This window comes from Meles meles, chromosome 8 (assembly GCF_922984935.1).
Source record: "Meles meles chromosome 8, mMelMel3.1 paternal haplotype, whole genome shotgun sequence".
Lineage (NCBI taxonomy): Eukaryota > Metazoa > Chordata > Mammalia > Carnivora > Mustelidae > Meles > Meles meles.
In genome coordinates this window covers 13529962-13555486 of record NC_060073.1, presented here as the reverse complement: position 1 = coordinate 13555486, position 25525 = coordinate 13529962, and the positions used below count along the sequence as shown (strand labels likewise).

General features: G+C 58.5%; 1 protein-coding gene across 2 annotated transcripts; it reads right to left on the bottom strand.

The window, feature by feature from the left end:
- Positions 1 to 490: 490 nt before the first annotated feature.
- Positions 491 to 25110, bottom strand: TNKS1BP1 (tankyrase 1 binding protein 1). Of its 2 annotated transcripts, none has more exons than XM_046014933.1 (12): positions 24955 to 25110; positions 21889 to 21997; positions 20216 to 20849; positions 18723 to 18792; positions 13120 to 14553; positions 9057 to 11224; positions 3244 to 3610; positions 2846 to 2996; positions 2598 to 2734; positions 1661 to 1818; positions 1431 to 1503; positions 491 to 947 (listed from the first exon to the last, which is right to left on the bottom strand). In XM_046014933.1, the coding sequence occupies exons 2-11, from the start codon at positions 21980 to 21982 to the stop codon at positions 1443 to 1445; spliced, it is 5274 nt and encodes a 1757-aa protein (XP_045870889.1). In that variant the 5' UTR covers positions 21983 to 21997; positions 24955 to 25110; the 3' UTR covers positions 491 to 947; positions 1431 to 1442. The 2 variants fall into 2 exon arrangements, with proteins under 2 accessions (XP_045870889.1, XP_045870890.1); XM_046014934.1 differs by lacking the exon at positions 24955 to 25110 and adding an exon at positions 22320 to 22464.
- Positions 25111 to 25525: the final 415 nt, after the last annotated feature.

The window sequence follows — 25525 nt, the reverse complement described above, 5'->3', positions numbered from 1 at the left end:
CGGGGCTCCCGGGCCACATAGCTAAACGACACTTCCCAATGCATCCCCGCTGCAGGTGGTGGGGACCGCTGAAACCTGGTTCATGGAAGAGTCTCCCGTCCTGCGGTCCCTGTGGGAAGGGTCTCCCACAGGTCCTCGGAGGACTCCAAGGCCATTGCAGAGAGCCGAGCCTCCACAGGGAAGCAGATGGGTTCTGACGACTGCGAGGCATGGAGCATGCCCACCAGCAACCCGCCCCGGACTGTGCCACGAGTGGAAAACAACCCTTTGTGTGTTCAGTGAGTGGGATCTAGGAGTGGTCTGAATCAACAGTCAGCCTCCTGTCCCCAGTACGCCCTCCTCAGGGACACGGAGCTCCCAGGTGCGAGGGAGGCAAGTGTTCAGTGTCACAGTGTGCTCCTGCTGGGCCAGAGCGACAACCAGCACTTCCCCCCCGACGGCCTTGCACGGGGGACGGGGCGCCAGATCCACACACCACAGCCTGGGCAGCACCAATTCCCAAAAAACTTTATTGTTTCAAGTGGCAAAATGTAATTGGTCTCTGTGGGGCACCTGGCAGGACGGAGGAAGGCCTGGGCTGGGGCTGGGGCAGGGCTCCGCCCATTACAAAAATCAAAGGCTTTTATAAAAAATGCTATAAATTGGTATCAAAAGAAAACCCGAGGGAGGCTGGAGGAGGAAGCAGAGAGGAAGGTGTGAAGACAGCGAGGGAGGAGGGACCAAAACCTTCAACCACGAATGCCTGAATCTGGTCAGGAGGGAAGGGGGTGGGGGGGGAACGTTGGGAAGGGAGGGGATACAAAGTGCATAAATGTGCCTCCCCAGACGCTCCTCAGACGTGGAAGGGGAAAGAGGCTGCAGCCTGGGGCCTGGTGGGGCTCCAGCCATCTCCTCGCCGGGGACCCCACAGGAATGGGCACTGCCTGAGACTGCCAGATGGGAAGGACCTGCAAGGGGGCGGGGAGGAAGAGGTCAGGAGGGGACACCATGGCGGACAGAGGATCTGCCTCAGCTTGGGCTTCCCAGGCCAGCTCCCCCAGCTGAACTGAGTGGTAGGAGGGTCCCAGCTGGGGCCCTTGAGCCTGGTTAGTACCTCAAGGGGTCCCAGACCAGAAGGGCTGGCTGACCCCATTTGGGTCAGCCATGGAGCCAGGAGCACATGGGGACCGTCCTTGAGCCCAGGGAGGAAGGCAAGATGGAAGCCCTCCTCCTCGTCCATCCCAGCCCATACAACACCTTGTTCTGTGGACAAAACCTAAGGGGAGCCAAGGGACCCACCAGTTCCTAGAGCTTAGCTCCACTGGCCTGCCTCAGAGAAAGGGGGACAGAAAAGGCCTAGAAGGTGGTATGGGGTCTCCTGAACTTTCCAGGTCAGGCCCTGCTCACCCGTGAGCCCCAGACAGAGCCCAAGCCAGGGAACCTGCTCTTACCTCGAGAACTTCTCAGACCTTCTTCTTCTTCAGCTTCAGGGCTTGTAGCCAGTTGGGTGATGATCCTTCTGACCTAGATGACACAGAGCAAAGGTCACAAGGCAAACCTTAGGAAACGTGAACAAAGTGAGGAAGTGGTGGGGAGGGAAACCCACCCTCCAACCAGAAGAAGTGCCAATTTCACACAGTTAATTGAGGCCCACCCACGGAGGCCAGGCGAGGTCACCTACCCTGAGGATTTCTCTGGCTTAGGAGGTAATGCAAGGGGCTTCCCCAACCCAGGGACCTTGCAGGACTTGGAACGCTGCACCGCGGGCTCCTTCTGGCTCGGCTTGCTCTCTGCAGGCTCCCCCTCCTCAGCCGAGCGGTTCCGGGGGCGCAGTTTAGCCTAGGAGACGAACCCAAGCGCAGAGAGACATCAGAGGAACAAGCAGGAGGATTCCCAGAGGGCAAGGCCTTCTCCCAAGAGTACACCATCCCCAGAATCCAGCAAAGATCCCTCTGGAGTCCTTTACCCAGATGGATGGGAAGTCACTTGAAGTTAAGCCTCCAAGAGTTGAGCCACACTCAGCACAGAGCAGGTGCTCAGGTAGATTTTGCTACACTGAATTAAGACTACCTAGGCTGGACAAAGCCGGTGGTGAATTCCCAGCCCTGTATCTGTTCACTCTGTTCCCTCTGCCAAGAACACCTCCCTGTCATCACCCCACCGTCCACAGCCAACTCCTACATATGCCTCAAAGCCAAGATCAAATAGTTACATGAGGCCTTCCCCAATATACCCTCCCATCTCACACCATATGATCATTAGGAAATAATCTCCCCTCCCCCGCCGACAGGCCTAGCCCTTATCTGTACCTCCCCTGTGATACCTAAGCACCTCCCCTGCCTCCACCAGAGCTAATCAGAGACATGGCTTGTGTCCCCACCCCCCCACTGCCCTCCGCCCCACATGAAGCTCTAGGACACAAGGCCTTGTTACTCCTTCCATCCCACTAAGCACACAGCACAGGCCAGCAGGCCCCTCAGTGGAGCGCAAAATGACAGGAGGAATGGGAAGAAGGGCCCATGCGATGGAGGGATGGGTGGAGAGATGGACAGATGGAAAAAAACGCTGGACACAAGGTGGCTAGGGGCTGATGTGCTGGCTCAAGGATCAGATGCTACCTTTAGGGCTGATGGACTTAGGCCAGGGAAGAGGTTGACTTTCAGCCCCTTGGTGCCCAAGGACATCCGCGTCCGGCGGTTCTGAGGCTCCTCCACCACCTCCTCATCTGAAGACGGCACCCGAGAAGCTCGTGGCTCTGCAAGGGCCCAGAGAGGGGGCTCAGCTAAGAACGCAAGCCCGACCAGCCCTCCCCTGCATGGCCCCCACACAGCGCCACGGACATCACCCAACAGCACAGGGGCCCTACCCGTAGAGTCCTGGAACAGGCGTGCATCTGAGTCTGCTGCCTCGGACAGGCCCAGGGTGCCCCCGGGCCGGATGGCCGGGGCCCGGTGTCCTCGCTTGCGCCCCAGGTTGGCGCGGCTCCGGTACATGGCACTGTCAAGGATCTCGGTGTCCTGCTTGGGACAACAGCAACATCACTGCCATTGCTGTCCCGTGGCCCTGCCCCACCCTGCAGGAGCCCTCAACAGCAGCAGGCTGTGAGCAGATCCCTCCAGCCACCTGGAGCGCCCTGTTCACAGGACTCACCAGTCACCCACTTCCTGCTCCCTGATGGACACGGCTCAGGGCCGAGGCTCCGGCTACATCACCCACAGGCCCCCCAACAGCCCAACCACTGGCCTGGGCAATCCCTGCACTGACCTCAATGAAGGAGAAGTCCTGACTGGGAGAGCGGGGAGGAGGGCCTTGGGGGGGCCGCCGAGGGGGCCGTGTCGGGCCCTGCTCGCCCTGACCGACCCCTGAAGGACTCCAGGTGCCATCCACCTCTTCTGTCTGGCTGGCTTCACCATCTGGCTGCGGCCTCCAGGAAGGCAGTGGGTCCCCGCTAGGCTCCGGGGGCTCCCCTTGGTGAGCACCTGCTGTGGCTCCTTCCTCCTCCAACAGGCCCCTGAGGCCCGAGGCTGCTGACTCCCTACGGGCTGCTGCCCTGGAGCTGCTGGCAGCTAGCATCTCCTCCAGCAGGCCCTGGGAGCCAGAGGGCGGGGAGCGGGCCGGGCACCCGCCAGGACTGCAATGGAGACCGACCAGAGCACAAGGTCACCCGTGAAGCCCCATCTCTCTCCCGCAAAGCCCATTCCACAGTATCCGTGCCCCCCGCTTTCCCTCTCCCACATTTCCAGGCTTTCCCAGACTCCTTCCTGAAGGACACAGTCAGGGCCCAGTATAGCACAGCACAGAGGGAACAAGGTAGGCAGCCTGGCAGATTGAAATCCCAGGTCTGCCACTTACTGAGGCTTTGGATGACTCCGTCCACCTACCAAAGCCTTGGGGTCCTCTAATTCTAGAGTCGCTGGGAAATGGAATAGGAACCAAAGCGCAAAGCCCAGTGTCCAGCCCCCAGCGCGTACCCATCACTGACAGCAACTGTTACCACTGCTATACTGCTACACAGTTACGGGGCTGCTAGGGGCTGCCATGAACGGTCCCCCTTCTAAGGGCACCTGCCTGGGTGGTCACCCTCCCCGGGATGAGCCAGGCACTGGCCCATCTGGCCGTGCAAGCTCTTCAGCCTTCGGCCCCCACAGCAGCCCTCCCCATGCCCCAGGCTCATGAAAGAGCCAGGGACTCCCAAACACGCCGGGCCTTCGCAGACCGCCGTGTGTGTGGACAAGCTGTTCCTGCGCCTGGAAAGTTCCCACACTGCCCCTCCACTCTCCCTGCCGCTCAGTTCCTCATCGGATGCTGGCCCTCTCCCCTCTGGCCCCCTCCCCTCCGCAGCCCTGCATGCCCTGGGCTCCCACCTGGACCAGCCCCTGCCTCAGAGCCTGTCTGTGAGCAACTCAAGGGCAAAGACGGGTCCCTTTGGCCTTTGTGCCCCCAGCACCTGCACCCGGGGCCTGGCCAGGAGGAGCAGGACTAAGCAAATATTTGCACACTGACTGAGACGCTGGGTCACCTTGCACCTCAACACAGCCTGTGCATCTCCTGCCCGCCAGTCCCTCAAACACGACACGAACACACGCAGCACAGCACACACACTACTCGCATGCCTCACACCGCGAGCTGGTGTGCTGGCCGGCTGCCACCCCTGAAGCAGGGACACACCCTGCACAAACTCACCATACACCTCCCTCAAGGGCCCAGTAGAACCCTGCCCCCACAGCACAGCAGAGCCCCCTCACCCCCCACACACTGATGCCGCGCAGGGCGGCGGGTGGGCGGGCGTGGGAAAGGCTGGCAGGGCCAGGGCCCGGAAGCCAGGCCTTCGAGAGTTGCCAAAGGGACTGGAAGGGGAGGGGAGTGGGGCAGGTGAGTCAGTAGCGGGCGGAAGGGGGGAGGGCAGGAGAGAACATGTGTCAGTCTGTCCTTCCACAAGCTGCTGACAGATGGAAATGAAAGCACTCTGGGTAGGGAGGGAGAGGCGGAGGTAGCAGCAAGGCAGCTGAACGAAAGGAGCAGCCCTGGATGGGGGCCAATGCCAGCTCACCCTGCAGCTGAAAATCAGGGAGGCCGGGAGGGAGGGGGCAGGGGCGGCACCCCCACCCAGCCCACGGCCTCTCCCTGGGGTGGGGCAGACACAATGCCAAGGGCTGGCCTGCAGAGTTTAAGGGGATGTGAAACAGCGGATGGGTGGATGGAAAGATCCACACCCGGAGCAAGCCGGGCTCCCAGCCACGTGGGCAGAGGGCAGCAGATGAGCTCAGTGGGCCCCAGGGGTGGCCACAACGAGGGGAGGGTAGGAAGAGCACTGGGCAATGTGGCGTGCATCGCCCCTGCTGGTGGGGCTCAACCCCATCTTGGGAGAGCTTGCCTGCCTCTGAGCACCCAGAACACCTATAACCTGAACTCCTCCCTGGCAGGGAAGCAGGAGAGCAGCACAGTCAGGAACCTGTGCTGGGTGTGGCCACAGGCACAGATGTGAGCTCCGTGTACTTGTCCACTCTGAGCCTCAGCTCCTTCTCTGGCAAAACGGGGACCATAAAAGACCCATTCTTCACTGGGTCTATTGGCAACATGCTGGAAATGTGTGCCCAGCACACCCATTAGCACCGTGCTACATTTCTGTAAGTTTTTAGGATAATCGGGGCACCTGGGTGGCTCAGTCAGTGGAGCGTCTGACTCTTAATTTTGGCTCAGGTCAGGATCTTCGGGGTCCTAGGATGGAGCCCCACGTCCAGTTCCACACTCAACAGGGAATGTGCTTGAGGATTTTCTCTCTCCCTCTGCCCCTCTGCCACTCATGCCCACACTCTTTCTCTAAATAAATAAATCTTTTTTTTTCTTTTTAATCTGTTTTTAAAAAAATAATCATTGGGGCGCCTGGGTGGCTCAGTGGGTTAAGCCTCTGCCTTTGGCTCAGGTCATGGTCCTGGGATTGAGCCCCGCATCGCATCGGGCTCTCTGCTCGGCAGGGAGCCTGCTTCCTCCTCTCTCTGCCTTGTGATCTCTGTCTGTCAAGTAAATAAATAAAACCCTTAAAAAATAATAATCATCATCATCATCCCCAACACAGGTTCCTGGCCTGGGGACTTGCTCTGTCTTGCACCATCTACACCCCTCACCCATCTGGACATAGGGTCTCCTGAGGGTCAGGACTTGAGCCAAGCCCACCCCACGCCCACCACCATTCCAGGGACAGAGCTGGGGAAAGGTGTGAAGCAGATGTGCACACAATCAGCTTGCCGGTACTCAAGGCCCCAAGACCCAAAATGAGGGAGGCTTAAGCCTACAGCTAGAATGAGGTGCCTAAAGGGGCAGCAGCTGGCCTGGACCAAGCAAAACAGGAAATGTGCCCTGAGAGATGACAACAAGGCTGGGGCCCGAGGGAACATGAAGGAGCCTGTAATCGCCAGCTGTGGACCTGTGCAAGACACACTGCCTCCCTAGGCCTCAGTTTCCCCACCCATGAAATGAGGGGTCTGACCTCGACCTCTGTGGAGATTCCATGAAGACCCCAAAATGACTGAGAGGTCTCCACGTCACTGGGGCCCAGGGGAGGGGTAGAAGATGACCAGGAGGCCACAGAGAGGAGAGGTCAGTCCATGAGCTCTCGGGGGAACCAAGAGAGCCATTCCCACGAGGAAAAGGTAGCCCTAGACACAAAGGAGGGGCCTGAGTTCTCCCCGAGACCCACCCATCCCCGTGCTGTCCTTACCACAATTATGCTGGACAGCATTCCAGCCAAGGACTGCCTGCCATCAGGGGTACCTTTGTCCCACACAGAGACGTGACAAAAAGACCAAACACATACAATTACAAGTAGCAAGCATTTTTTTTTCAGCGATCACCACGTGCCAGGCAGGTTTCTAACGCTTTATGTGTGTCCGCAACTCTTAACCCTGTGAGTAGGGGTAGTAAATTACTCCCGAGGTACAGACAAGAAATAGGAGGCCCTGAGAAAGAGAAGGAACTTGCCCAAGGTCACAGAGGTGGTGGCTGAATCAGGACCTAAACCTGGCAGATGGACCCAAACCCAGACAACTGTGAGCTATCCTCAAGGCCTTCCCCAAAATTTCCCATCAAGAGCAATTTTCCAGGGTGTAGGATTTCCCTAAGTCAGATGCCCAGAACACCAGCTCCTTGGATATTAGTCAAATAAATCTGGTAAACCTTGCCCTAGAGAAAGGTCAACAGGTTTCCTTAGTCCTGTGCTTTCACCTGCCAGCACGTGCTCATGCACAAACACTCGAGGTCTCCTACGTGGCCAGAGTCCGGAGCCTTCCCCAGAGTGACGACACAGAAACCAAGAGCGTCTTAAAGGCAGGCTAGAGACAAGCTCAGCAGGCTGAGCACTGAGGACTCCTTCTCCACTCCTAACTTCTTCCTCTTCCCCAAGCCAGTCCAGTCCCCTCCTGGCAGCCCCCACTCCAGTCCTGAACAAAGGGAAAGATATTCCTGTTCTTTTTTTTCTTTTTTTTTTTTTAAAGATTGTATTTATTTATTTGACACAGAGAGAGAGATCACAAGCAGGCAGAGAGGCAGGCAGAGGGGGGGGGGAAGCAGGCTCCCTGCTGAGAGCAGAGAGCCAGACGCAGGGCTCAGTCCCAGGACGCCGAGATCATGACCTGAGCTGAAGAGGCTTAACAGACTGCGCCACCCAGGTGCCTCTCCTGTTCTTTTCTTAAGAGCCACCCAAGCAGAGGGGAAAGGCAGACCAAGGGGTCCCACTCCTTGGCGGTCTGAGACTCTCGAGCACTGTGACCACACCAGACAGCGTTTAGGACGCTGCAGCCAGGAAGCACTGCTCTGTGACTGTAAGCAGGTCACATCCCTTGTCTACGTGCAGACTGGAGATGGTAAAAATCCCTTCCATAGCACAGGGCAGCTGAGAAGGCTAGCGAGGTAAGGGAGGCAGCGGAGTGGTGGGCCCAGCGGAGCAGGGTCCCGGGCACTAGGAATGGGAAAGCTTCCTGAAGCTAACCTTACAAAGTGAGGCTCAGAGACATCCAGGAATTCGTCCAAGATCCCAGGAGCCTCTGGGCTCCCCGTCCTGTGAACCCACAGCCTTCGGCACCTCCCTGCGCTCTGCCCGCCTTCCTCTCTCTAGCTCCTTCTCACCCAATGCCTCTCCCAACCCACTGGCTGACACCCCCCACCATTCCCTCTAGACCCTTCCGGGTCCGTCTCGCCCCCTGCCACTACTAACAGCTCCTTCCACTCACATGGCCCCCACTCAATGCCTCCCTTTCTCCTCTCCCTTGACTGCCCAGTGAGAAGCTCTAGCTGCTGCTGCTGCTTTTTTTTTTTTTTTTTAAAGATTTTATTTATTTGACAGAGATAACAAGTAGTCAGAAAAGCAGGCAGAGAGAGAGGGGGAAGCAGGCTCCCCGCCGAGCAGAGAGCCCGATGTGGGGCTCGATCCCAGGACCCTGAGATCATGACCTGAGCTGAAGGCAGAGGCTTTAACCCACTGAACCATCCAGGCGCCCGCTCTAGCTTCTTCTGAAAGTTGTAACTTTCTACCCAGTCAAGAGAATAACACCAAATCTCAACCAACAGGAAATGTTAACAGAACAGATGCAATGTCTTTCTAGCCCCCTTTCCAGGTGTGAGATCACCTCAGCTGGTTCCAGAACATAAAAATCCCTGAGACAGGCCGTGGTTGGCTCGTAAAACCACTAGTGTGTTCCTCTGGAAAGCTCCCTTTCAGTCACTCTGTGCACGGAGGCCAAGATCATGGGGCGAGGAGCCCTATGACCTTCAGGTTTTTAAACTGTTGCTCTTCTGGGCCTGAAGACAGGGCAGGCAAGAAGCACTGAGTTCCTAATCTCTGCAAGAAACAACAAGCGCCACTGTCCTCCACTCCTAACCTGGAGCGGCCCAGGCCAAGTGGACAGAGCCCAGTCCTCCTGCCGACGCCTGTGAAAGCATTCATGTTCCAGGAAGCCCCACAGCTTTGGGCCGGGAAACCTGCGGGACAGATGCTGTGGACAACGATCCACCCGAAGATGGGACCCACGCCCTTCCGCTGCCACACCTCCCCCTGCCCCACCCCAGGGATGGGGCTCCCTTACCTGGTTCCAAAGCCAGGGGCTTCTCCTGTCTCCATCCCAGGATCTTCAGGACGCGTCTCCAGGGAAGGTGTGGAGTGGCCTCCACCCTGGGTCTCTGGCCCACTTGTTCCTCCAGGCCCCAGCTCTCTGGCCTCCAGGCCCGGGGACAAGGCGCTGTGGTCCCTGAGCCCTGGCTCCGGGCACTGGCTGACCTCTCCCACCCCATGCTCCCTGGCTTCACTTGGGGCCCCCGAGAGCTCCATGTCCCGGAGACCCAAGTCCTGAGTCCAGTCCATCTGGCCCACTCCACATCCCCGTTGGTCCCGAGAACCTCCAGACTCTAGGTCACATGGCACCTCCAAATTCCTTAGGCCCAGACTGCTACCCCAGTCCACCTGGCCTGCCCCAAGCTCTCTGGGGCTACAGCCTGCCCCCGGGGCCATGCTCCTCAGGCTGAGGTCTGGTGTCCAGTCTGCCTGTCCCACCCCACGTTCCCTTGATTTAAGGAACTCTTCAGCCTCCACACCCGACCAGTCGGTCTGTCCCACGCCACTCTCTCTGGCCTGGCTGGGGCTCCCTACCTCCCTGACACCAGCCAGATCTCTGCCCCTGCCCCCGACATTGGAGGTCCAGTCCTTGTTCTCCCCGACCCCAATCACTCTGGGCTCCTCCGACCCTCCAGCCTCCAAATGGCCAGCCAGGTCCACATCTCTCAGGCCCAGCTTGTCCGACCAGCCCATGTGTCCCACAGCTTCCTCCCTGGCCTCACTCGAGCCCCCAGAGGCCACACAGCTGGACACTTCCAAGTTCCTGAGGCCCAGCTGGTCGGGGTCGGTCCAGTCCACAGGCCCAGTCGGGGTCTTCTCCGGAGGCACAAAGGGGCCACCTGCGATCTGGCCAGAAGGGCTGAGGACAGCACCGCCTGCCCGGTCATCACCGATGATGCCAAACTGGTGGCCTCTCTCTGAGGCCTCCAAGCAGAAGTCGCCACTCCAATCACACTGCCCCGGGCTAAAGGTGGCCTCCGGCTGGGGGACAACACCACAGTTGAAGTTGTCCGCCCAGCCTCGCCTGTCTTCCTGGCCAGCATCGGCCAGCCTCTGGCCCCCTGCCTCCTGGCCGGCACCTCCACCACGCCAGCTGCTCTGGTCTCTCTGTCCCACTGCCCCGTCCTGGGACTGGGAGGTGCTAGGGCCAAAGAGGCTCCCTGACTCTCTCTCTTCAGGCTGGCTTGCCTCCCTGCTGGTCTCGCCCGGACCGTCTCCGCCACTTGGGACCTTCTTCTCAAACTCCTCGTCCTGCTGTTGGGCTTCTTCGGGGCTGAAGCCGGCACTCAGGGCTCTCATCCCGAAGCCTCGGTCCTGGGGGCTGCCGCTGCTGTAGTCCCTCATCCAGGCGCTCTTCCCGAAATCCTGATCTGGCTGCTCTGCAACCCGGCTGCTAAAGGTGCCGAGTGAAGAATTTCTCTTCCCAAACTCCTGGTCCTGCCCGTCTGCGTCCCGGCTGCCGTACCTGCCAATGTGGTCTTGCCCATCTGCTTCCCGGCTGCCGTACCTGCCAACGTGGTCCTGCCCATCTGCATCCTGGCTGCCGTACCTGCCAACCGGGTCCTTCTTCCCCAATTTCTGGCTCTGCTCATCTACATCCTGGCTGCCATAAGCACCCAGAGAGTCTCTCTTTCCAAATTCCCAGTCCTGAAGGCATACATCCCGACTGCTATAAGCATCAAGTGAGTCTCTCTTCCCAAATTCCTGGTCTTGGAGCTCCGCGTCCCGGCTGGAGTAAGTGCCCTGGGAATCCCGCTTTCTGAACTCCCAGTCCTGAACATCTGCCTCCTGACTCTGCTGAGTACCAAGCTGGGCTGGTGTTCCGATCACCCGGTCCTGGGCGGAAAGGCCCCCAGGGGCACACACTCCACTCCCATCCCGGCTGGCCACCTCGACGTCCTCCTGGCCAATACCACACCTGTTGGCCCACTCCCTGGCACTCCCTTCCCCTGCTGCTTGCCCACGCTTGCTAGTCCAGTCTCCCTCTCCAAGGCTTGGGTCCCCTCGAGGGCTTGCACTCCCAAGGCCATAGTTCTGAGAAGTGTCCTGGGACCAGCTGGAAGGACTAAAACTGCTGGGAGGTGGATCTGCCGCAATCCCAAATTCACTCTGCAGATCTTTCTGGGCCCAGCCAAGAAGTCCCTAGGAATCAGGGAAAAAAGACACAAACAATGCTTAGAGTCCATCACAGTGGGAGTCCAGAATGAGACTCAGCACTGCCCAGTGTATGAGAGCCCCACTCTGGTAACAGAAAGCCTGGGTTTAGATCCCAGCTGTGTGACCTTGAGAGAAACACTTCATCACTCTGGGCCTCAGGGTCCTCACCCTTAAATGGGAAGAATTCCTACTGCATGGAGTGGTTTGGGAGAATTAAACAAGATAGTTTAAACCAAACCTCAGCATAGTGCCTGGCTTAAAAGGGGCACCCGATATGGACAATCAATGATCCCACGGTCATGTTTACAGCCCTTGGGCAACACTCAGCTAACTGCCAAGAGAAAGGCAGCTTAGAGTGGTCTTCACAGGGCGGTGAAAGGTATCTGCTTTCTATTAGAAGCGATCAAGACTCAAAGGCCCTCCACAACCTCCTTTCCATGGAACAGTCTGACTCTGCCCCTGGCCCTACTCAACCCTTCCTCCCTATGAAAATCGCCCATTCTGCCTAGCCCTTCCCAGAAAGACCTCCTAGCCCTCGCCTCATCCCTGGAGAAGACAGGAGGGACAGCCTCTGCCATGGGAGAAGAGCCAGCCCAGGGCTCCCTGCACCCCACACCCCCTACCCCGACTCACTCCTTCAGGCGGGGGAGCCCTGGGCTCCGGGCCGCGGAGCCGGCCAGCCTCATCCCTCAGCGCCGCATTGGCTAACAGCCTCTCCAACACAGACATGCTGGGCTCCCGGTCCCCAAGACCGGCCATGGCCCCTGCCCCCAGCCCGCCCCGGGCTGCGGGCTGCTGGGTGCGGCCGGGCTCAGGGACAGGGCTGGGCCGCTCCCCTCGCCTGGACCTGTCCAACAACTCTGGCTCCCGCTGGCGCTGGCCCCGCTCCCTCCACGGCAGCTGCCGCTCTGGCAGCCCCGCCCAGAAGCTAGTTGAGTCACCCAGAGCCCGGGACAGACACACCTCCCAGGAGCCAGCCGGGTCTTAACTCCTTCCTGCTCCTCCTCCTCCTCCACCTCTCCACCCCTACCCCTAGAGGCAGCCTGGCCCCGCCTTGCTTCCAGCCCCGCCCCTACCGGCCTGGCTAGCCTTGAAAAAGACATTTCAAAAACCACCTGGACCCCAGCCCTTGAATTCAGAGCAGACTGGCAGGGAAAGGGCACTGGCCAGGGAACTGGCCCTCTGATCGCCGCCCAGCCACCAACTCGCTGGGTTAACCCCGCACAAGGTTCCGCCTCCTCTGGGCCTCCACTTCCTGCCTAGAAGGCCAGTCTTGAGCTCAAGGATAGGGGCATTCTTAAAGCCAACACTTGCTAGACACTCATGATGAACTCTGCGCCATCCTTAGTGTTTACGGCTTCTCTAGTCTTTGCCACGTGAGGGAGAGCTCGTCGTCGTCACCCCCATTTTACGGACACAGAAACCAAAGCACAGAAAAGTAACTCATTCAAGGTTACATCTGGGCAAAGAGCAGAGAACCCAGGCAGTCTGGTTCCAGAGCCCACGCACTAAATGTCTGTGCTAGGTTGCCTTCCACAACCCCATCGGTAAAGCCAGACTGAACACTCAGTGTGGGTCAAGCACTGGGCACTTTCCACATCTTGTTTTACCTGTGGCCCGACCCTAAAAAGCAAATGCTCTGATCATAAAAGGTCTCTGACGCTCAGAGGTTAAGGCACGTTAGCAGGACGGCTCCTACGGGCCCGTGGCCTCTGGTCCCCCAGCTCTGCAGGTGGGGTGGGAGGGACACAGCCCTAGGGGCCTGCCTCATGGTCATATCCCAGCTCCTGACACACAAAATCCACACACTGGAAGAAAGCCCACCCAAGCCCTGGCTTCCACCCCAGGGCCCCCCACCCTCCCTCTGCCCCCATTCTCACCTCGGAGCAGGCTGCCGGGGTCTCAGATCCAGCTCCCCGCCTTGCGCTGCCCGCACTAGGTGGTGGCGAGGCCAGGAGCTCATCCAGCCAGCGGGAGCTGCTGTCAGGGCCTGCAGGCTCGGGGGACACGCTACAGGGGTCTCGACCTTCTGTCCTAGATTGGGTGGCTTCAGCCTGGACCAAGGTCATGGCCTTCTCCTCAGCAGGCAATGCCTGCTGGGGGTCCGGGGTATCAACAAAGAGGACACAGGGCTGGTCGGGGGATGCTGGCTGCTGTTGCCCCAGGACCGGCTCCAGGACGGGCAGAGCGGCCCCCCTGGTGGCCAGAGGGAGCACGGACTCCTGTCCAGCCAGGGGCTCCCGCTCCTCATACCTCTCCTCTGCCTGTGACAAGGCCACTCCAGGTGTGCCCCCTGGTGTTGGTAAGGGCTTGAGGGGAACTGGGGACTGTGGCTGACTCTCCCCATCCGCCTTCTGGGTTGGGGAGATGCCCGGATCATCCACCTGCACCCAGGAACCAGGCCTTCCTGGCCCCTCTGGAGCTGACTGGGCCCCTCGCCCCTGCTGGGACACCCCTTCCTCTCTGCTGGATGCAGCCCAGTCACTAGCCTCGGCGGCCTCGGCGGCCTCAGTGGCTTCAGTGATGGGGGAGGGAGGCGGGGAGTCCAGACGCCACACCCCTAGACCTGAAGGCCGCGCAGGGAAGGTCCATTCAAAGGACTGTGACAAGCTCCAGTTGGACTCTGTCCCACTCCCAAAGGGACGATCCAGGGCAGACTGGCTCCCCTGGGATTGGGGCAGGGCAGCCAGCGAGCCCCCCAGCTTCTCCTGGTCTTGGCCGGGAGGCCGGAGCACACCTTCAGAAAATCGGCGCTGGGCCAGGCCGATGGGACGGTCTAGGTCACCCTGGGCCACCACATCCCCAGTTGGAAACGTCCGAGGAAGATCCAGCAACTCACCCCCCTCCATCAGGGGCTGAGCAGAGGTAGCTGGCGGCTGCTCCGGGCCTGAGACCTTCTCAAAGGCTGGACTACCAGGTGTGGGGGCCTCTGGGGCTTCCATCACAGGGAGCCCTGAGCTTGGGGGGCAGCAGGAGCTCTGACCCTCATCGGGCAGGATTACAGTTGGGGATGCTGGGGTCACAGGGAGGCAGGGGGAGGGCCCAGAAACCACAGGGCTCTGGGCTTCTGGAAGCTGAGAGTGGCAGGGCGAGCTCTCATCAGGTGAGTGAAGGCGGGGAGATCCCTCCTGGGGTGAGTGAGGTTGGGGAGATCCCTCCTTGGGTGAGTGAGGTCGGGGAGAACCCTCATCAGGTGAGCGAGGTCGGGGAGACCCAGGGGCTAGGCCTGAGACTTCAGCGGGGAGGCCTGAGCTGGTGGAACCTCCCTTCTCTGAGGCAGGGCCTGGACTCGAGGGATCCCAGGACTTGGAGATCTGCAAGAGAAAGGTCAAGAGCCATTACTCACTGCCCAGCTGGGGAAGAGGCCCCTGCCAGCCCCACAAAGACCCCAGGTCAGCTGCTTTCTCGCACTCTCACTCCACAGACCAGAGAAGGAAGGCGGGCCTCTCAGGACAGCTAGGAAAGATGCCAAAAGTGATTTACTTTAAAAAAAAAAAAAAAAAAAAATCTTGTGCTTTTTAAGATTCACAGACCAACCCCAGGCCCTCTCGCCAGAAAACATGCACAGCCTCACTCATACCATTCCAAGTGGTTCCTATCTTCCCTCCCACCCACCCTAGAGCTCATCTCAGGATCAAGGGTCCATGGGTCAAGAACCCTGGCCTGACAAAGGGCGAGGGAAAATGGGGAGTCTGCCATCTGGGCGGGCGGGGGTCTGCTCCAGCAGGTCCGCCAGCCCAGGGCGAGACCAAACCACCAGCGGGCGGAGCAGCTATGGGGAGGCATGTCCACAGATCCCAGAACTATCCACTACCCCAGGAGGCAGGCAGGCCTTCACTCGGGATTCAGGAAAAGGCACCAAGGGACATGAAAGCACAAGCCTTGGAGTCCCGGGCACTGCATCTCCTAAGCCATATGTCCTGCCCATGGTGGTCACTGGGATCTCAGAGCCTCAGCTCTCCCCTCTGTACGCTGGGGCTACAACATCCATCTCAAAGAATTAGGTCAGAATTAAATAAGATCTGAACACATGGCCTCTTGGGATAAAACTTACAGAAATAACGGAAGCTACAGGACAGAGGTCCGGGAGAGGAGGAAGAGGCAGAGGGGGCATCAAGCACCTGGCATCCCCGCATCCTGCCACTTCACTTGGCCTGTCCCTAGACAATGAAGGAAGCCTTGCTCCTTTTGACCTTTGCCCTCCCCGGGGCTCATACTTCTCCTTCCACACTCTCCAATGCAGTGTTTTCTCTCACATCCCTGACAGCCTGGGCAGGGGAAGGTCCTGCTTTCTTCTCAAAGCCCCTTCCAGTCCCTCCATCCTCCCTCCTTTCTACAAAACTCTGGATAGGAGGACATCGATCTGGGTGGCTCAGTAGATTGAGTGTCTGACTCTTGATTTCGGCTCAGGTCACAATCTCAGGGTCCTGGGACTGAGCCCTGCATGGGGCTCTGTGTTCAGTGGAGGGTCTGCTTGGGGTTTTCTCTCTCCCTCTCCTTCTGCCCCTCCCCGTCATGCTCTCTCCCTTCTCTAAAATAAATAAATCTTAAAGAAAAACAAACAACAAAAAAACACCTCCAGTGTTCAACCGCTTGCTCCTAAACCCTGCCACCCACAACCCCTCCTGCAGTGCCTCTTGCAGAGCCCCCGGTCCCGGATCACAGCCCCCCTCCCCAGCACCAGCCACCCATCATAATCGGTAGTGGTTTCAATGGCCACACAGGCAACACTTGTGCATCCTGGCTCTCTGTTCCTGACCCACCCATCCAAGATCTCCACCTCCCTGCAGCCACACCTGGGGCGGGACGTGCCTACAGACCAGCGAGCAAGCAGAAGGCTGGGTCTCACCACAGCCTGACCTGCACTCGAACCTCCAGGACCTCAGATGAGTCTCCAGTGCCCAGCGGTTCCCCCAACACTTCCCCTCCCCTGCCCACACTCCCAAGCAATGCTTCTGCCGCCCCCCCTCAGCTGCCAGCCCCCACACCTCACCACCTGCACGTGAGCACAGCACTGTAGTCCCCTTCTAGGCTCGTGAGCTGTCCCCGCTCATAGCTCTCCCTCCTGCGTCACGGATCTTTCCTCCTCTACCGACTCATTCCCATCAGCACACAAGCTGCTCTCATTTCTTCTGTCTTCAAAAACACAAACAGTCTTGACCTCGCCTCTCTCTGAAGCTACCACCCAGTTTCCTGAATGTCCTGCCTACATTCATTAATCTATCCAGAGAGTTCTTCTCGTCCCATTCACTCCCGAACCCACTCCCAACAGCCTTTTCCCTTCACCACGCCAGCTCACGCTCTTGTCAAGGTCACCAGTGACCTCCTTATAGCTAAATCCCATTCCCAGGGCTCACCTGCCTTGCCCTGGCAGCAGCATCCAAAAGTGGATCACACTCTTGTCCAGCCCCAAAGCTGGCTGCTGGCTCCATGTGACCTCTAGGACTCCACCATCCCCGATCCCCTCCAGGTCTCCCTTGCTACACCAGGGGCCAGGGCCCTCTGCCCTCTCTACCTCCCCTGCGCCTCTGTTGACCTTAACCTTCCTGGTGACCTTAGCCATCTTAACTGCTACCTGTATGCCAACAACTACCCAGCTGTCCCTGCCTCCTTTCCATTTGGATGTCTAAGAGGGATCTCAAACTCAACAAATCCAGAAGCAAACTCCTCATACCCCCCATCCTGCCTCACCCTTCCCAGTCCCCGTCTCAGGGAATGGTAACCTGACCCTTCCACTGCACAGGGCAAACGCCCTGCCGTCGTCTGTGACCCCGCGCTGGCTCACTCTCCTAGCAAGCCACCTGAAACGTCCACATCACACCTGTCAACCCCACCAGAGTCGGCCCCCAGGGTCCAGCCACCATCATCTCCCACCTGGATTATGCCCCAACTGGCCCTTGTTGCTGCTCTTAGCTCCCTACTACCAACACGACTCTTTACAACCAAGCCAGCAGCACGTCACTGCTCTCCTCCACAGCCCTCAATGGCTTCTTCCTCTCCCATCAGCCCATGCCCTTCCAGTGCCTTGTGAGGCTCCAAGCCATCTGACCCATCACCTGTCACACCTCGCAAGCGCACAGCTGCTTCCTCTCTCACTGTAATCCAGGTGTCCTGGCTTCCTAGCCAGGAAGGTGCCAAGTCCCCTGTACCTGCAGTTCCTTCTGCCCAAACACCCAGGCAGCTCACTCCCTTACCTTCGCGCCAAGGCCTCCCCAGTTACCCTCAGCCCAGAGCTCTCTGCCTCTACAGGTCTCCCGCACTTGTCTGACACACAACATCTGCAGGTTCCCAGGGAGGCCTCTGCTCGTGTCTGCCTTCCTGCACTAGAAGGTGAGCTCCCTGAGAGCAGGACAGTGTGAGCCTTGTTCTCTGCTATGTCCCCAGCACCCAGCTCATGGGAAGTGCTCAGTAAACATTTGTTAGATGGACAAGGGAACGTGGTCAGGTCTCCATTGTGGGGGAGACGAAACAGCTTTGGCTAGCAAGGGCTCTGTGAGCAAGAAGGGATATCAGTTACTTAGGAAAGCAGGCTGTGGGGCGTCTGGGTGGCTCAGTCGGTTAAGCGTCTGCCTTTGGCTCAGGTCATGATCCTGGGGTCCAGGGACCGAGCCCCACACCTGGCTCCCTGCTCAGTGAAGAGTCTGTTTCTCTCTCTCCCTCTGCCCTTCTCATGCTTGCTCTCTCCCTCCCCCTCTCTCTCTCAAATAAATAAATCAAATCTTTTAAAGAAAAAAAAAAAAGAAAAGTAGGGTGAGCCCAACTACCCTCTCAGCACGCTGTGGGGAACAGTGGGGGTGAAACGGGAAACCCCCCTCTTCTAAACCCCAAGAAGGCAGCCCAGCCAGGGAGAACAGTGGAATCAGGGACCTCAGAGGCTGCTTCAGCCCGTGGGCACCTAACCTTGGTGAGCTGTGGCATCGGCACACCTCACACGGGACCAGGAGCGCCCACGAGCCCGAGTCATCACAACGACTAAGTTAGTCACTGATCCTGCGATACATCCGGGTAGACAGCTCATCAGTTATAGATACTGTAACTGTTCGTAACAAACTGTCTCACGGCCTGAACCATACTTAACCACCGCAGTGATCAAGAACGCTGGCCTGGGAGTCAAGAAATCGGAGTCCCGGGGCCAGACCTGGGGCAAGCCACCTCCTCCATAGGCCTCAGTGTCCCCATCTGAACTACAATGAGCTTACACAAATGATCTCAGGTGACCCTTCTAGGTCTAAAATACTAGGATTCTGGGGCGCCTGGGTGGCTCAGTCGTTAAGCCTCTGCCTTCAGCTCAGGTCATGATTCCAGGGTCCTGGGATCGAGCCCTGCATCAGGCCCCCGGAGAGCCTGCTGCTCCCTCTCGCTCTCCTCCCCCTGCTTGTGTTCCCTTTCTAGCTGTCTCTCTCTCTGTCAGATAAATAAATAAAATCTTTAAAACATACAAAACAATACCAGAATTCTGATTTGTAACAGGAGGCTAACTCACATCAGCAGGTGGGTCCAAGCTGGCCGGCTGAACCACGTCACCGTTGAAGGCCACATCCAAAGGGGCATTCCTGGGAGGGAACAAGACAGGAAATGAAGGCACAGAATAGAGCAGCCCCTCACTGAGGACAAGGGGAGAGTGGATCGAGAGTCTGCGTGAATGACTTTACCACTACCCAAAGTTAGCCCCCTGCCCCAGGCCGTTTATTAGTGAGCCCTACCTGGAATCACTGAAGACTGAAATGCGGTGCAGTTTCCACAGAGAAAGTGCCCAGAGAGACAGTCCCCATTCCCTTCCCGCACGTCAAGGGTTAAATGCCCCCCCACAACCCTCTCCTTCAGGAGAAGAACCCTGCATACCCAGAACCCTCATGGGTTCCCCGAAAGATAACTCCTCCTGCCCCTAGCCCCTAAGGGGTTAACGTCTTCCTCCAGCCAGGGAGAATGCAGCTGGTCCCAGCCACCCTGCCAATACTTCTTGAAGGATTGCAGGGGGAGGACCGGGGGGGGGGGGGGGGGGGGGGGGAGTGATTTTCCAAAGCTGAAGTTGTTCCTCTTAAGTTCTGCTTAGAGCAAGGAAGGGGAGGAAGCCAGAGAGCAGACCGAGGGCAGGGGTGTGACCTCCCAGAAGCCTGGAACAAAGAAGGGGGAATTGGGGCCCCTACCGTCCAGGCAGGCTCAGGTGAGAGAAGGGCAAGGCTGGAGGGCAGGGTAGGGCCAGAGGCCTTCAGCTTGGGGCTCAGCCCACACCACAGCAGCCCTGCCCTTCAGAGCAGCAAGAGGGGAGCCTCTTCCTCCAATGCGCAGTGCCCACCACCCCAAGGGGCACCTCCCAGCCAGCCTTCCCTTTACACTGGCACCAACTCCAGAGAAGGGAAGCCTACACAGCAGACCTGGCCGTGACCTCTGCACCTTGCCACTTGCTGGCCAGGCATCACGGTGTGCTCACGACTTATCTGTTCCATGAGACTCCTCCTCGCGGACAGACTGCCCCCCGTTCCCCCCCAACATGCACACCAGCACCTGCATGCCGCTCCACCCACGGTGGGAGCCACACTTAAGACAACATGCTGTGGTCTCAAAGAGACGTAAATTCAAATCCAGTCTTATCTTGTACGTGCTGAGGAACCCTGAAAAGTCACTTTAGAGACTCAGTTTCCACATCTGTAAAACAGGTCTAATGTTCTCTTCGCTAACTAGCGCGGCTGTTGATGAAAGGAGGCAAAATTCAACTCAGTATAAAAAGACCTAAAAATAAACTTCCCTGTGCTACATCTGAACTCCACCGTGAACATTCGTCCACTCTGTAAACAGCATTACAATCATAAAAAGAACATCGTTAACGATGACGCCGTCTACAGGGGGAATGTTTTGTGACTGAGACCAGGGTCGTCTGTGCTCACAGAACACTAACCTAAACTAAGCTACATGTGAAGGTCACAGTCCCAGATAAGGCTACCCACGTGTCCCTCCAGGCTGCCTCCCACCCCTTACCTCTCCTCAGGGGTCTTGTGGTGCTCTTCCTGGCACTTGCTGGGAGACTTTGCTGGCCCCTCCTGGGACCGCCCCCTGGAGAGGGTCCCACCGTCCTCATCCCTGGGACCTGCAGCCACACCATAGGTCCTGGAGCCATATCTCGAGCTGCCATCATGGTTAAAGGTGAGGCGAGAGCCCCAAAGGCGATCAGGGCTGGCAGGGACCTCCTTCCGAGGCTGTTCCATCTTGGCCAGGATCTCTTCCACTGTGGTGGCTGCAAAGCGCTCCGAGGCTGGACGGAAGGGGGCAGGGGCCTTCCGCACACCTCCTGGGGCAGCACATCGGGCTGGGGGTGTCAAAGGGGGCACCTCTTCTTTCGCAGCCTCCTCTTTTCCAGTCTCTCGAGTGGCTTCTCCTCCAGTAGAGGCCTCGGTTGTAGGCCTTGGTGCAAAGGGAAGGGGACGCTTGCTGCCACCATAGGGCTGGGGTCCTGCCAGCATGTTCATCTTCCGGGCAGAAGGCAGCTCAGCCAGGGGACCCCGGGGAGGCCGAGGCCCAACAGGCACCAGCAGGCTGGGCTTGGCAGGCAGGGCTGGCTTAGCAGGCAGGGCCCGGGGTTTGGGCTTGACAGGAGGTTTGGCCCGAGGGTCACCTACCAAAAGGAAAGGGTTGGTTGGGGAGCTGTCAGAAGAACCAGGAAGCAGAACTTCATCTCCCACCCTAAGAACTCAGAATGTTCACAACCTTCTAGGTGTAAGTCAAAATATCACCTGTTCCAGGAAGCCTTCCTTGATTTTTCCTATACATCTCAGAAGCATTTTCTCCCAACTCCAAATTTCAAAAATGTTAGTCAACTCCCTTACAAGCTACAGCTACCTAAGGGCCCAGCTGGCGTGTTATTTCTCCTTGTACCCCATTTTGCACCCTCGCACGTGTTCTTCTCAAATGAACAAACAAATGAATGAACAAGAGCCAATAAACAGATGCCAGCCTGCCCACATCAAGCAGCCGGGCCACCATGTCCCCAGTCCAGTCCTCTCCTGACATGATACTCTACTATGCCACCACCCATAGTGAATGACACTCAGCTTCCCCACTCTGTCTCCCCACCACCCCCCTCACCAGAGTGCACACCCAGGCCACCTCCCTGCTGTCATCTGGTGTGTGATCAGGAATGCAAACTTACTATTGACCTAAGCCAAACAGAAGTAGATCTGCTACAGGAAAAAAAACAAGACCAGAAACCTACTTTCTACATAAAGCATTCCAATGCCAAGTAAAAGACTTGGAATTACTCATGTCCACGGCCCTTCTCATAGAATCCTGTATCACCCACTCACTGGGTTCAGCCTCAGAAAGGAGTCTAGACAGAGCCAGGAGGCCTGGGTTCAAACCCTCCCCTAGATGCAGGCCATTTCTCCCCAAGACCTCACTGTCCTCCCCCGCTAAACACATGGTTTAACCCACTTGACCTCAAAGGTCAGTCTGCTCTCCTCTGCTGGGGATCTAGGATCTCAAACACTTCCGAAAGGTCTCATGAGGAGCGGACAACCTTCATAACTCATCCTGCATATCCTCAGCATGCCTCCTGCCCTCACTCCCCCACCCCCTCCAAGACAGAGCTGGGGTTCAGCGGCTGCCCCTCCCACACTCCGCCCAGCCACCCTGCTCCACCCTGCACCCATAGGCACCTGGCTCCGAGCCAGCAGATACCAGCTCCTCCTCCATCTCCCGGGGCGGTGGGGAAGCCATGGCTGTGCCTTCCCTGTGAGCAGACACTTTCATCACATGCGGCAGAACCTGCATGAGAATTGGGGAGCAGAGAGGTTGTGAGCTGGTTGGCTGGAGACCCAGGAAGAGAGAGAGAGATTGAGAAGCAAAGGGGCTGGGCACTGGCAGTAGGCTTAGCTAAGAGAAGTCTCCTACTTCTAGCAGAGACAAAGTGTGGGACAGGAAGCGGGAACTTCAGAGGGGGTTGGGGAAGGTCAAGGGAGGTCCCCAGCAGCTGTATCCTCCACTCTTCCCAGACTACTCTCTAAACTCCAGGCTCCTAATCCCAAAGTCCTGGAGCTTCAGGGACCCGCCTGCTGCTCCCTCTGGCAAGCTAAGACACCCCACTTACCTAAGGAGCCAGCAGCCCTGCCTGAGGTATCTACTCAGGGGCAGAGCAAGAGGGCCATGAAGTCTGAGGTCTCTCCGTGAATCACCTCATGGGAGACGGGAAAAACCCGCTCCTCCCCAACCTGGGGCTCCGCCCCACCGCCTGCCTCCCCATTCCCGCTCACCCTCCTTCCCCCCTCCTGCAGCTGGGAGTGGTTCCCTCTCCCCCATCTTTCCCCCTCCTCCTTCCACATCCCTGCCCCACTCCCGCCTTCCCTCCAAGCTGTCTCATCCAAACACGGAAAAATAAGGAATAAAAAGTAAACATCTGGAATACATTTTTTTTTCTTTAATTTCTCAATCGCTTTGGCTTCAGCTTGGAATTTGATGAGGTAAAGCCAGGGCCTAGTCCTGTTGCCATAGCAATGGCCTCCCACTGGATTTCCAGAGCCTCGCCAAGAGGAAGGAGGAGCCGGCCCAGGCCTGGGCTGGGAGAATGGGACAGGACTTGAGAACATCCAGGGGGTGGGGTGGCTTGGGGGAAAAACTCCTTGGGGTTCCCCCTTCTAGGCAGTGGGGGTGGGATAGCCACAGCCTACAAAATAGGGATACTGGGCATCACTTGCCAGCTCAGGGTTGGCCTGAGGGATTTGGAGGGGGACAGAAGAAGAAATTTTAAACCAAGCAACACAGTCCTATGGCAGGGACCAGACGGTGCTTCTTCTCTAAATCTGTATGTAGCAGGGGCTCTATGGTCTCATACACTAGGATTCAAATGCTGAGTGGCCCTACCACTTCCCAGCTGGTGACATTAGGCACACTGCTTACTTCTCTAAGCCTCAGTTTCCCCATGTGAAAAACGGTGTACCTGAGGCTAATGGGAGGCCTCTGTGAGACGGTGCATACAAACAGCACAACGCCTAACCGGTAAAAAGTAGCCAGCAAATGTTGGCCGGTGTTAGCATGATTCCATTCAGTGTCACCAATGAGCTAAGATCCTTGGTAACTAACTACCTCCTCCTCTCTCCAGGCCACAGGCTGCCAGCATTCCAGACCATTCCTTCACTCCTTGTCTTGTCATCTGCTCCTCAGATACTCCACCACCTCCTCAGTTCCCATTCTGGCTCCATCCTACCCACAAGACCCCCCTGCCCCACCCCAGGCTCCAGAGACCTGCCCTTCTCATTCCAAAGGCAGGAGGAGGTTTCCCATCACCTGGTATGCACACAGCCCTAAGGACAACCAAAGCCTCTCCACCTGCAAGGGGAGTGCCTTCCTCAGCACCCACTCCAGCTGGCCTGGGGAGACTGTGCCAAATCCTGAGACAGGACCCCTGGGGCCCAGCCCTGGAAAACCCAGCCACCCCTCACGTTTGACCCTGCCCCAGCTTGCTTCTCAGACAAGAGAAACCGCGAAGGGGATAAAGAGAAACCCAGGACCGTCAATTCCTTGGTCAGCCAACTACAAGGGAGCACTGCTGGCTGTGGGTGGGTGATAACTGTGCAGAGCCAGTCCGAGTGTGCATGGGGGAGGGGCACACACTCCAGGGAAAAAAAAAATTTAAAAAAAACACAAGATTGTTTCCTTGTCCTTGAACATTATTTCAAGGGACATGGTGTGGGTGGTTAGAAATGGGGACAAACTGGCCCAGAACCGGAAAACCCTTTCACCAGGAGGCCTGCCGGGCACCTCTGCAGTATGAGGGGCTGCAGCAATGAAGTGGGGGGCTCAGCTTCCCCAGGTGAGAGAGGCTGCAGAAGCTCAGAGGCCCCAGCCGGGAAACCCAGGTGACCAAGACGGTAGCCAAAAGCTGTAAAATCGCAGCAGCACTGAGCACTCCTGACCCCGAACAGTCAGGGGGAGACTAGCTGACCCCCCGGGAGCAAAGGCCGCCAGAGGAGCTAGGGAGAGGCTGGGCAGCATCAGGCCGGGGGGCAGGGGCTCAGAGCGCCATCGGCGCAAACGGAGTCGCCCCTACGGACCCTTAGATCTCCGGCCGGATCCCGGGCCAGAGAGGTCGGCAGGGGCAGCACGTAAACTGCTAGAGGAGGGAGGGCCAATGGGAAGACGGAACAGCCCGAAGCTAGGGGCCGTCTGAAGGGGCCCAGTGGGGAGCTCTGGACACAGAGGGGACGCCGGCAGCCGAAGAGGAGGAGGAGAAAAGGGTGGAAGAGGAGGAGGAGGGGGCGGCGGCGGCAGAAGCGGAGGACCTGTGCGCTGGCTGTGAAGCAGCCGGCGAACAGACGAGGGACTAGGGACGCGGACCGGGTGGGGGCGGATTGGGGTGGTTGGGGGCGTGCCGAGGGACCCGGGGGAGGGGGCGAGCGCGGGCCCGGGGAGGGGAGGCGGGGGTCCCTCCAGCAGCTCCGCCCGCCCCCGGCCCCGCCTCAAGCCCTCGCCCCCTCCCCCCTTTCTTCTAGCTCGGCCAGCACGAGCTCCAGACCGTGCACCCTCCGCCCCCGCGCACACGCGCCAGCTCCCCCGCGACCCCCGCTTCCTCCGCGCCCCCAGCCCCTGCAAACTTTCCTGGTGACCCCCACCTCCACCTCAACCCGAGGTCCGGGCAGGATAGCTCCCACTCCTTCCATGCCTCTCCCCCGCCCCCATCCCGGACCCCGCCCCCTCCTTCGCCCTCCTACCCGCCCCCGCGCACTCACGCGCTCCGCCGGGATCCGGCTCCGCTCGGCTCGGGCTCTGCGCCCCGACGCCAGTCCCCGCCGCTGCCGCTACAGCCGCTGCCGCCGCCGCCGCCGTCACCGCGGGACCAAGCCACTGCGAGTCCCGGCGGGGCCACGCCCCTAACTCCGCCCATGGCCACGCCCCCAGAGCTCCTCATGAATATCCATGAGCCGGTGGAAAACGGGAGTGGGAAGTCCAGGCAGAACAAGCCGAGTCGTATGCAAATAGGAGCAGCCCCGGTACTCAATTATTTATGAGTCTTGCAAATAAGGGCCTGTCCCAGGCTCGGACCCGGGAGAAACTGACGCAACTCCGCGGCTCAGAACACTCGGGCAAGATGGCCACCGAGACGAGTGCCTAGAGAGGCTGCCTGAGGCCAGCCCGCTTGGGCTCGGCGGCCGGCACAGATTGCAGCACCATAGAGTCACGGCGAGAAAGAAGGTCACCGTTGGCGGACTGGAAAGGCTTCCTGTGGCAAACACCTGAGAACTCACGCAACGTGGCCGCTCCACGTGTATCAGTTCCGACGTGGAGCCACCGTGAGGACGA